The sequence below is a fragment of the Hylobates moloch genome, unplaced genomic scaffold, assembly GCF_009828535.3.
Source record: "Hylobates moloch isolate HMO894 unplaced genomic scaffold, HMol_V3 SCAFFOLD_5, whole genome shotgun sequence".
NCBI classification, from domain to species: domain Eukaryota; kingdom Metazoa; phylum Chordata; class Mammalia; order Primates; family Hylobatidae; genus Hylobates; species Hylobates moloch.
Window position 1 is genome coordinate 135,143,171 of NW_026652280.1, and position 12,508 is coordinate 135,155,678.

Consider the following 12,508-nt stretch of genomic DNA (forward strand, 5'->3'; position numbering starts at 1 on the left):
ACTTGGGAGTGAAGTTGAAAGAAAAAATCTTTATGCTTTAAGTCCACTCTGGATAGCAGTAGATATTACAAATAAAATTGGAATTTGTTCAAAGCCAGATATTTTAAAAATACACTTCTTCTGATTGTAATCTTTAAGTAACAACAAAAATCAGTGTTAACTGCTGTTCAAGGGAAATAGTGTGGTTTGTAGAAAGAGCTGGAGATCACATATAGGGGAATTCAGGCAAAATCACCGTATTAGATATCAAATATTCATGTCTAGGATACTTCCCAATTTGGGGAAAATATCAGCTAAATCATGTGAATGGTAGTTTTATCCAGAAAAAAAAATATGTTTAAACTCCCCAGTATTATACCTTATGGCCTACAAAATAACTTGTTTTGTCAAAACTTCCCCCAAATGACTTGTGATACAAAGCATCCTGCTGGAAAAAGAAGCTTCCTACTACTTGAGTGAGCCACTTGCTCATTCTTAACGTGTGGATGGAATAGACAGTCTGAGCACAAATTGCAGGAATTGGCAGGACTCCTTTTCAGAGCTAATGCTGTCATTTTTTTTCTGGGGTAGCAAAGTTTATATTTTCTGATAATTAAGAAACACATAAAATAGGTGAATAAAGATCAAGTTCTTAATGTTCAATGACACCTTACAGTTTGATAGCTCTTTTACTTCACAGGTATCTGAAAGATGTCCAATATACATTAACTCATTTTACTTTTATATTAATACTCTCTTACTCGTTGTTTTCTGGGCTTATGAGATTTTAATTCCCACTCAGTCTCCATGTCTTTTCTTAAATCCTCAGCCTTCACTTTTGAGTTGTGTTTCTGGGCAGAACTCTTTCACTGGGACTTGCTTTAACCCACACTACTCTATTTACTAGTGGAAGGATGATGTTCTAATACATCTAATATATGTATCTAATATGTTCTCCATCTGCTTGGTTTCATGCCATTGTCCTCCCCTCCCCATAACACACACATACAAGGCACCTACCCTCAGCCACTCATTCACACATGCACACACACCATTTTTATGAATTCTCAGAAATTTTCCCCATCCATTAAATGAGCAAATGCTTTTAAACTGTGCTACTAAATTTTGTTGTGACACTGATGTTTCATAGGCCACTAATCTGAGTTAGACAAAGCCAAATAACAATGCAGGTAACTCATTTCCTACCAAAAACCGTGAAGCATTATTTCTCTGAGAACACGTCCCAGTTGTTGCAATCCTAGATTCTCTGACACTCCCTACTCAATAGTCCCTCTGATTTCCCAGCTGACAACTAGGAAAAGGGGCTTGACAAACTCCTGGTTTTAGCAATCAGTTCAATTAACCATCATAATAGCATATACTTTTCATAAACCAGGCTTACATTCCTGGTTGATTTCATAGCTCCTAGTTCTAGAACTGCCCCTGCAGCCATGGTGACAGTTCTGCTGCCTGCTTCACTGCGTCTACCCTGGCAAAATGTTGTTCTGAGGCTAGCAGATCTCACCCAAGGCAGGATTCTCAACTCTGGAAGGCTTAGTGGGGCCAGGCCCAGGGAATGGTCTGTGAGTATTGCTTAAGCCACCTCTCCTCCACAGCTTGGTCCCTGCAGCTTCTCTTGCTGCATCTTGCTCCATCCACTGCTCCCTGAATGCGAATGTGTCTCCCTTAGGGTGCTGGGCACTGGGCTGAGAGGGTACTAACCTTACCACTCATTCCCTACCAAAGAGCTACTCTATTCCTTTTGCACTTCAACATCTCCCTCTCCCTCTTGAAAGCTATTTCATGTTCTCAGGACTGGTGGAAGCCATGAGCAGCCAGAAGTTCTAGAGAAAATGTTAAAATTTATCCCTTTTTCTTTCTCTAGTGATTATTGGTGGTGGCAGCTCTTGTGTAAAACTGATGTGTCTCTTTCCCTTTGTGGTGGCTTCAGACTCTGGGTAGACATGTATACAGCACTCTCAACTTTGTTCCAAGATGCTTTTTACTCAAGATGCTAAAATATATGCTATTGTATGTACTGTGCTTTCTCAAAGCTTTGACAAATTTAAACATGAGATAACCCATGCTTAAATGCATCCCAACTCAACATATATCACAAATGAATAATCATCTGCCGATTGTGATAGCATCTCTTCCCTCTCCCCATTTCCTGGAAAGGATTCCAGACAAATGCATTATTTCTACTGCTACATAGTGTTTCTTATTTCTTATTCTGTCTACACATCAATTTGTTCAGTATCTTAACTGGTAATTTTACCGTTGCAATATCTCTTGATTAACTACAAAATAATATCACCTGTAGAAACTGTCTTATTTCTGGACAACATATATATATATATATATAATATTATATATATATATAATATTAATCAATCTTTGATCATATGGCTGCAAGATCCTGCCAATTACTTTTTGGCCTGAGACAAAAAACAAAACATAACAAAAATGCTTTTTTAAAAGTATGTTTTCTACTCCGATTTCTGACATTTAAATATCTTTTGAAGATATCTGTCAGTGGCTTCTAAAAGTTCCTTTAAATAATCTTTTTGAAGATATAATATGTTGCATGTTTCATTAATACAATCTTATATAGATTCTGGATGCCAGGATCTTAATTATAATAGTCAGGTAAAGTCTACTCCAGACACCAACTACCTGAAGGAATATGTTAATTCTTATTTATACAGGGACTTTATTTTTATTTTTATTTTTATTTTTATTTTTTTTTTTTTGAGACGGAGTCTTGCTCTGTCCCCCAGGCTGGAGTGCAGTGGCGCGATCTCGGCTCACTGCAAGCTCCGCCTCCCAGGTTCACGCCATTCTCCTGCCTCAGCCTCCCCAGTAGCTGGGACTACAGGCGCCCGCCAACACGCCCGGCTAAGTTTTTGTATTTTTAGTAGAGACGGGGTTTCACCGTGTTAGCCAGGATGGTCACGATCTCCTGGCCTCGTGATCCGCCCGCCTCGGCCTCCCAAAGTGCTGGGATTACAGGCTTGAGCCACCGCGCCCGGCCTATATGGGGACTTTATAATAATGGCGAAAGAATTTGCTAAGAATGACTAAACCTAGTATACTCAATGTGAAGTATGTATAGTTTGCCTCACAAACCTGAATACAACTAACCATAAAACATGCATACACTGGTTATGAGTCCCCACATACTCCTCCTGAAGAAACTGGCATTAATTTTTACTTAGGAAATAATCTATGCTGGTGTGGAATATTTCCCTTTGTCCTCAAGTTTATGTACTGGGATGTTTGCTTCCTAGTTCAGGGTTTGTGTTAACACATTTTAGAATCTACTTACACAGTCAAGTACAAAGAACAGCCATTGAATGCTGAATCTTTCTCAACTGATTTCTATGGAAAGCTTATGTTCTTTGTAATATACCTTAGCTGGCTGTCGTTGTATGGTGCATTGGTTCTAGGCCTAATTGGAACACCCTGTCTGGCAGTTCTATTAGGATCAACATTCTTGACTTTGGAGAGCAGAAAATATTTTAAATTCATTTTGGTAGGAGGAGTCAATTTCTGCCTGAAAAGAAAAAAAAAAAAACAGATTTCCTGAAATAAGAGTATAGGATCTTATACAACACCATTAAACACTCTCCTTAGCCATTTGGAACTCAAGGAATTGCTTTCTAATCAATTTATGTCATTATGTTCTTGGTTACATACGTACTTACTAAATCTTTCCTAAAGAAAAATTATCCTGGCCAGGCATGGTGGCTCACACCTGTAATCTGAGCACTTTGGGAGGCCAAGGTGGGCAGATTGCTTGAGGCAACGAGTTTGAGACCAGCCTGGGTAACATAGCAAGATCTCATCTCTACAAAAAATAAAAATAATTTTTTAAAAATTAGTAGGGTGTGGTGTGGTGGTATGTACATGTGGTCCCAGCTACTAGGGAGGCTAAGGCAAGAGGATTGCCTGAGCCCAGGAGGTTGAGGTTATGGTGAGCCAAGAGGTTACAGTGAGCCATCATATAATTGCCCTCTAGCCTGGGCAACAGAGCAAGACCCTGAAGAAAAGAAAAGAAAAGGAAAGAAAGAAAGGGCCAGGTGTGGTGGAAGGAAGGAAGGAAGGAAGGAAGGGAAAGAAAGGAAAGAAAAGAAAGAAAGAAAGAAAGAAAGAAAGAAAGAAAGAAAGAAAGAAAGAGAAATAAAGAAAGGAAGGAAGGAAGGGCCGGGTGCGGTGGCTCACGCCTATAATCCCAGCACTTTGGGAGGCCGAGGCGGGCGGATCACGAGGTCAGGAGATCGAGACCATCCTGGCTAACATGGTGAAACCCCGTCTCTACTAAAAATACAAAAAATTAGCCGGGCGAGGTGGCGGGCGCCTGTAGTCCCAGCTACTCGGGAGGCTGAGGCAGGAGAATGGCGTGAACCCTGGGGGGCGGAGCCTGCAGTGAGCCGAGATCGTGCCACTGCACTCCAGCCTGGGAGACAGCAAGACTCCGTCTCAAAAAAAAAAAAAAAAAAAAGAAAGGAAGGAAGGAAGGGGTAAAAAGAAGGGAGGGAGGGAAGGAAGGAAGGGGAGGAAGGGAGGAAGAGAGAAAAGAGAAAGAAAGAAAAAGAAAGGAGCAAAAAGATTTTTTTTTTTTGGTTTGTGCTTAATTCAGTCTTCCTTTTGTTATTTAAGTATCTACTGAATTGGGCCTAACTCCCTAAACTTTTCTTTCCTCCTGAGAATCCCATCATATCAAACTACCTTTATTTCCTTTTTTCTGTTTTTTTTTCTCAGAAATTAATTTTGTAATTCTTAGATTCTTCCCAAATGATCTCTTCACTGTTTCTTGTCCAAATCTGACAATAAAAAACACAACACATTTCCGGCTGTCACCTGCAGAAATAGTCTTGAAACCTCAACATTTCTTGGTTCCTGCTTCTCTAGAGCCATCAACACTAATTTTTCTTTTTTCTTTCTTGTTTTTTTAGATACAGGATCTTGCTCTATTGCCCAGGTTGGAGTGCAGTGGTGGGATCACAGCTCACTGCAGCCTGGAATTCCTTGGTTCAAGCCATTCTCCTGCCTCAGCCTGCCAAGCAGCTAGGACTATAGGCACACACCACCACGCCTGGTTAGTTTTTAAAATTTTGGTAGGGATGAAGTCTCGCCGTGTTGCCCAGGCTGAGACTAATTTTTCAATATCAATTTCTACTGACTAATCAGAGTGTAAAAGATGTGGACATTACAAAGTAAAGAAAATTTTGGTTATGTTGGATATATCAGCTAGAACTCATGGCATTGGCTGTAATAGCATTACCATATGTCCCAGCAATTCCACTCCTAGGTACATATCCAAAGGAATTGAAAGCAGGGACTTGAACAGAGATATTTACACACGAATGTTCATAGAAGCATTATTCACAATAGTCAAAAGGTGGAAATGTGGAAACAACTCAAATGTCCCTTAGCCAGGATTACAAATGGATAAACAAATTGTGGTATATAAATACAATAGAATATTACTGAGCCTTAAAAAGGAGTAAAATTCTGATCCATGCTACAACATGGATGAACATTGAAAACATTATGCTAAGTGAATAATCCAGAAATAGAAGAACAAATATTGTATGATTCCACTTATATGACGTACTTAGGATAGGTAAACTCATAGAAATAGAAAGTAGAATAGAGGTTACCAGGAATTAGGGAAAGGGGAGAAGGAGGAGTTCCTGTTTAATGGGCAGAAATTTCTTTTCTTTTTTTCTCTTATACTTTAAGTTTTGGGGTACATGTGCACAACGTGCAGGTTTGTTACATAGATATACATGTGCCATGTTGATTTGCTGCACCCATCAACTCGTCATTTACATTAGGTATTTCTCCCAATGCTATCCCTCCCCCAGCCCCTCACCTCCCAACAGGCCCCAGTATATGATGTTCCCCTCCCTGAATGGGCACAAATTTCTTATTGGGGATAATGAAAAAGTTTTGGGTATGGATAAGAGTGATGGTTATACAACATTGTGAGTGTATTTAATGTCCCTGAATTATACATTTATATATGGTTAAAATTATAAATATTATGCATGTTTTACCACAATGAAAGAAAGAAAGCGCGCCTTCTAGTGGGAGCTGGGTGCAGAGAGAGCTCTGTATTCTTGGCTGCAGTTGTCTAGAATGGAGCCTGTCTCACTAAGCTGGGACTTGGGAGTCTTGGATAAAATACCACAGACCCTTGCCTTTCTTACCAAATTTTTGTATGTCTTTCTTGAAGAGATGTTTCTTCTTTTGCTGTTTGCCCTTAGGATCATTTCCAGAGGGTCTGAGTCATTTTTCTAGAATTTTCACCAGTTTCACTGAGAAGTGAGATAGCAAAGCTCTTTATGCAGTCATGCTAGAAGCTGATCGGGAAGACTATATTTCAAATGTTAGTTATGTTATTCAATTTGGAGGATTGCTTATAACGTTGTTGCACTGGTTGTAAAATTAAATCTTTAGGATTAAAATGTTTTCTTGAGAAATGTGGCAACATTACTAAAAACCATGGTAATCCCTCCCCCTAAAATGGGATTTTTAGTAACTTTATCACTGTCCTGAGGCTTCCTTTTAAAAACTGAAGCTTTGGCATTTTTATTACATTATTTTAAGACAAAGTAAGGCTGTATAGATTCCCCACAGATTCTTGAATAAATGAGTGAGTGAGTGAATGAACGAATGAATGTTTTTTGTTTATGAACATGGTGGCCATTTGCTACTGTGTGCTTTGACAGTAAGACTCCCCCTGTACCTGCCTGTTGCTCAATTCTACAATTCTATCACTGAAACCCTATCTTAGTTCAAGCTGCTATAACAAATTACCATAGGCTGGGTGGCTTAAACAGCAAAGATTTGTCACAATTTTGGTGCCTGAGAAGTCCAAGGTCACAGTGCAGGCAGATCCGGTGTTTGGTGAGGGCCTCCTTCCTGGCTTGCAGATACTGTCCTCCTGTATCCTCACATCGTAGAAAAAGAGCGAGCTAACTCTCTGGCCTCTTAAAAGGGCACAATCCTACTCATGAAGGCTCTACCCTTTTGAGTTAATTACCTCCCAAAAGTCCCACGTTCAAATATCATCACATCGGGGGTTAGAATTCAACGTATGAATTTCAACACATTCAGGGGTTCACTATAACAAATGCACTGTTTTGTTATTTTCCTCTATGCAGTCTATGGAAAGTAACTTTCCTCTCCAGTATTTTTGAGAGGAATGATAATTCAACCTTTCTATTAAGAATAGTTTATGCAGTCAAAATGTTATTTTCTCCAAGAGACAAAGACTTGTTATTTTATCAGTATCCAAATAACTGGCTTATCCAATTACTGGAATAATTTTACATTTCAGAGAAGGTGAAAGAAATTAATATTCATGAACATTTACTGTGTAGTAGGACTACTGCAAGTATTATTTTATTTAACCCTTGCAGCAGTATCTAGGAGTTAGAGCTTATTAGTATCACTGAGGATGAAGAATTAAGACTTAAAGGTTGGGTCTTTTCCAAGGTCATATAGCTAAAGAACAGTAGAACTGCAAGGAAAAAAGAGGACAGGAATAGGGCAGTCAGACAGCAGTAGGTTGGCCCTAGATGTCACAGGTGGGGGTTTCCAAAGGAAAGATAAATGTCTCTGCAAGAAAAGCATCATTGATTCGTTGCTATTTTATCATCTACAAAACATTCCCTGCCAAATCTTCAGAGGACAATTCTAAGGAAACTTAAAAGGATAACTTATAGTTTGTTCGTGTTTACAGCCTAAGAACACATTATTGCCCTGTTTTTATAAATTCATGTTGGCTAAACATATTTAAATATCATTGTGTTTTAGAACATTTATTTCTGAAATTTAACTTTATTTCTGAATCAAGTTCCTCAGTAATACTGACCTCATGAGTGCCACGGTGATATTTTATAAATAATACAGGTAAAACACTTTTTAGGTACGAAGAGACTGGAAATCCCAGAGCTGAGGCCTGGCTAACTTTTATGAGAAAGGCAGGTTGGGGTATGTTTGTGGAGTGGTGGTTGTGGGGGTAGAGAAGCAGGTTAGCTTAGGGAAAGGGTACCGTTTAGTAGACCCTTAGAACCCAGGATTAGGAGCTGTATTTAACGAGAATAGACACAGTAAACTGCAAGAGATATATTCAAAACCAGTTATAAACTTTCGGAGAAAAAAAGGTAGGAAGGGAGGGGTTGGGGGCTAGGGCGATCCATTGCTTGGAGCTCGGCTTAGCTAGGCTGGGGGTCCTCCGAGGGGCTGATGAATCGGCGCTCGACTGGCCTAGGAGCTGCCCGCAGGGAGGTGAGGAGTGGGGCCTGGACGCCCGCGGGGAAAGTGGAGACCGGGGTCCGACGCCCGCGGGGAAGTGGGGACCCAGCCGAGCCGTCCGAGCAGCAGTCGATCTCTAGAGCCGTCTGCCGGGTAGGCAGCGGACGGGCGCGGCGAGTTGTTGGTCACCAGCCGACTCCAGGCCGCGGACCCGCGCCAGGCGCCTCAGCCGCGTTTCCAGTCAGAAAGCAGTGAGGCTTGAGGCGCGCTAGGGCGCAGGGCGGGCCCAGCTCCCCGTGGGGTGGGACTGGCTGGGCGTCCGGCCCGCCCCTAGAGTCGGCTGATTGGTGTTCGGTTCCTGTGTCTTGGGTTCTGGTGTGTGGCGCCCCCTGAGCGAGCGCTGGGGGGACGTACCCATCTGTCTGAGCCGCGGGTTTCACAGCGGTGGGAGGAAACGGGAACCTGGGTGTGGAGTGACGCGCCCGAGCGCCCCGTTCTTGCGCCACTCTCGGGGCCCTAATCCACAGAGCTGTTATTTTGCTTTAGGTGCTGATCCGTTCCCCAGCCGGACCCTTCCAGCCCCGTTGGTGCCGGGGGAGAGGGGGTGAGATCTGGGGCTCCGACAGTTGTATGGTCCTTTCCCAGGCCGAGCCTCGAAGTAATTTGTTCCCATTGATTTTTCCTTCTTTGTCAAATTCTCTGCAGTTATTTGTGACGGTCGGTTATTCCCGTAAATGTTGGTCCCTACTTCTTCCTTAACTCACAAAAATTTCTAGCAAATCAACAATTTATATCTGAGTTTCTGTACTTTTAAAATAAGGAGTATATTTCTGAGTAAAAATTGTAAGAAATAAGTAATAGGCCTGCAAATTTATACAATAAGTTTATACAATAATTGTATACAATACAATAATTTTATACAATAAGATTACAGAAGACAAAATGGTGAATTGTCATTAATATAACTAGAGATTAATTGTATCTAGTTGTATTAATATTTAACTAGAGATTGTCATTGATATAACTAGAGAAGGTCTGCCCCGCAAATTATGTAGACTCAAAAATAGTTTAAGTATTTTAACAGTGATTATAGCAGAGCAGACACTTAAAAATAAAACTACCTGGGATGATATTGTTTATTGTGTTTGGCAATCTAATTTTGTGCCACATGCTGAAATTAAAACTTTAGTAATAAATAATAGGAACTTAGAAAATCTGAATCTAAACCTAGAACTTTAATTAATTTGAAATAGCATCCCCTCACATCCAAACTCATACTGAACTGTAGCAAGGTCCGTTTTAGGACCTGTGTTTCTTTTTTTAAAAAAAGATTTATTTACATAATGAAAGTGCTAAATTCATCATCTTTTAGAACCTTCATGATTTTATTTACATAAATCCTGAACTAGAAAAAAATTTCACATTTTTAAACTGAACGTTGAAGATTGGGGGTCAAATTTTAAGTTTCTAAGTTAACAGAAAATTATTCTTATTTAACACTATTTTTATAAACTGGTTATTGCTAACGCATTTATTCCACAATACATTCTTATGGACCATTTACTGTGTGCCAGGCACTATTCTGGGTTATTAGAACACATTAGTGAGCAAAAAGTCCTTGCTTGCTCTAAAGGGAGAAACATAATAAAAAACTAAGCATATACTATAATGTTAGTTATCAATTCATGCTATGAAGAAAAATAATGCAGGATGAGAGGATGCAGTTTTAGATAAGGGGTGTTTTTTTCATAGGACCATATAAGAACTAAAATACGTACATGATATTTTTATTCTGAACCCAAACAAGTTATATTCTTGTATGCTAGAACTAGAAATCAAAAATTCTTCTGAAAATATTTGCTGTTTGTATAGGAGGTTTTTGTCAGTTTATGCAACACTTTTCTTCCCAAATGTTTTAAATTTATAGTTCTGTTGTCTATTTGTAGTTGCTTTGGGAAGAAAGTATTCAAGTGTATAAAAGTGTTAGCCTTAAGATTTTCGACTTAAATTCTGAGGTAGCAAAGCCATATGAAACTGGTCTGGTGAGGTTTATTTTAGAAAAAGTTTCTTTTGTTTGAACATAGTTTTCCTAAAACTAGAAAGGGAACATTTTATTTGTTACTTTTTGGGCAATATAAAAACATGATTAACATTTTCATTTATACTTTTTCAGATAATTGTTTTCAAGTTCTGTAATTGTTTACTTAAAGCAGTTAAAGACTTTGCATATTTCTGAATGACTCCCTCTACCTCCTGCCCTATTATCCTAGGCTTCTATTTTTTGTATAGTCAAATTGTTTTAGACATTTATAGAACCAGACTAGTTTGTGTCATTTTTACTACTTGTTTTTGTTGGTAATGGATTAATAGATAGAGAAAAATGAAGAGGGCAATTACATTAAACAGATGGAAGGGGGAAGAACCCAATAACGAAAACAGCGAAAACCCCACAATATTCTATATCAGTAAGAACAGCCCTAAAGTATATATACAGATTTAGTTCTCATACAGTAGCATTTGTCAAGCGGTGTATGTGGAAACATTCTCCCTTCCCCATATCACTCCCATTTGTATCTCATCCCCACATCAAGGAGGATTCAAAATTGGAGAGAGATAATCTGACTTAGTAATGTGTATTTCTCCACTAGATGGCATTAATACAATTTCTTTGATTGTAGTTTCTATCTTGAGGACAAATTTACAATGTATTAACTAAAACAGAAGAAACAGAAATGTGATTTATGTTTTACAATTTGTTCGTCTGATTTTATGGTTTGTCATATAGAATGTTCTGTGATGTTTAAGAATTTAGAAAATAGGATATGCAGGGAAAAATAATTCTAATGGGAGCAATGTATGTATCTAGAGACTAGTTGTTTTTTTTTTTAAATCATATTTGCATCTTTGTTCAGCCCCAGATTTTTGTTATGTTCCAAGGTGGCCACTGCTGAATGTTTTTATCCTTTATGTTTAGATAATATCTCTGAGTGCAAAAATTATCTTTTAAGAAAGAATGTAAACATATGTAGTATATGCATTATCTAATATAAATGTAAATATGCATGTGTTAAACTTGTAATTTTTTTATTTTGAAAAAGTTCAAACATATGAAAAAATATTATAATGAACCCCATGTACCTATTACATAGCTTTAGCTGTGATCAACTCATCGTCAATATTATTTCAATACTCCTTCATCTCTCCCCTTTATTTTGAAGCAAATCCCTGCGTATGTACATAGTATATTGTTAGAGGTGCACATATTCACAATAAAATGTGCTGTCCTAACTCGAAAATAATGGTGTGAACAAAGTAGTAAGAGCCCAAGGAGACATTAATTCTGCCTTGAGGAAGAAGACAAATTCAGAAAAGCCTTTGAAGAAGAAATGACATGTGACCTATAACATGAAGGATGGATAGGAATTTGCCAGTTGGAGAATGGCAGAAAACACATTCCAAGCATTGGAGCACTATGAAGAGAAGGGAGCAAGTGTGAATCCGTGAATGAGTGGAAAACAGAATAATGTATGTGAATATTGAGGTGCTTTGAAGGAAGTTGCAGACGATGAAGCTGGAAGGATAGTCTGTAGTTATATTTTACAGGAGACTGGAAAATTAGTGATTATACAGAAATATTTTTCTACATCTTTATAAATAAAATATAAACTACTTTTTCCGTATTTTGTAGATTTATGACGAAGTCCAGTTTTCAACAATGCTGAAATCAAATGATTGCTTGTTTTCTTTGGAAAATTTGTTTTTTGAAAAACCAGATGACGTTGAAAAGTAAGTAATCTCCCTTAAAGATTGATAACATAGTATATTACTTTAGGATTTTTTGAATTTGGGTGAGTTTTAGTTTTCTCTCTGGTAAATACACAATAATGAGGAATCAACAGAACGATATTTCAGTTACATATTTGGAATTTACAAACATGGAATTCTCTTACCAGTAGTATAGGGGAGTAACTGAAGTTTAACATCTTAAATGTTATGGTTTTAAAAATAGAACAGATTTGGGCCAGGCGCTGTGGCTCACGCCTGTAATCCCAGCACTTTGGGAGGCTGAGGCGGGTGGATCACCTGAAATCAGGAATTCAAGACCAGCCTAGCCAACATGGTGAAACCCTGTCTCTACTAAAAGCACAAAAAAATTAGCCGGGCCTGGTGGCGCATGCCTCTAATCCCAGCTACTTGGGAGGCTGAGGCATGAGAATCGCTTGAAACCGGGAGGCGGAGGTTGCAGTGAGCCAAGATG

At 38.8% G+C, this 12,508-nt stretch overlaps 1 protein-coding gene across 3 annotated transcripts in view; it reads left to right on the forward strand.

Moving 5' to 3' along the window:
* The window catches only part of HFM1 (helicase for meiosis 1), a 215,633-nt gene that overhangs the window by 74,417 nt on the left and 128,708 nt on the right, over nucleotides 1–12,508 (forward strand). For 2 of the 3 annotated variants that reach the window (XM_032155383.2, XM_058439583.1), the window contains exon 2: nucleotides 11,939–12,036. In XM_032155383.2, coding sequence (XP_032011274.1) covers nucleotides 11,939–12,036 — 98 coding nt within the window. Of the gene's footprint in view, nucleotides 1–8,244; nucleotides 8,284–11,938; nucleotides 12,037–12,508 lie in introns of those variants that run through there. The other variant, XM_032155384.2, reaches the window with a different exon arrangement.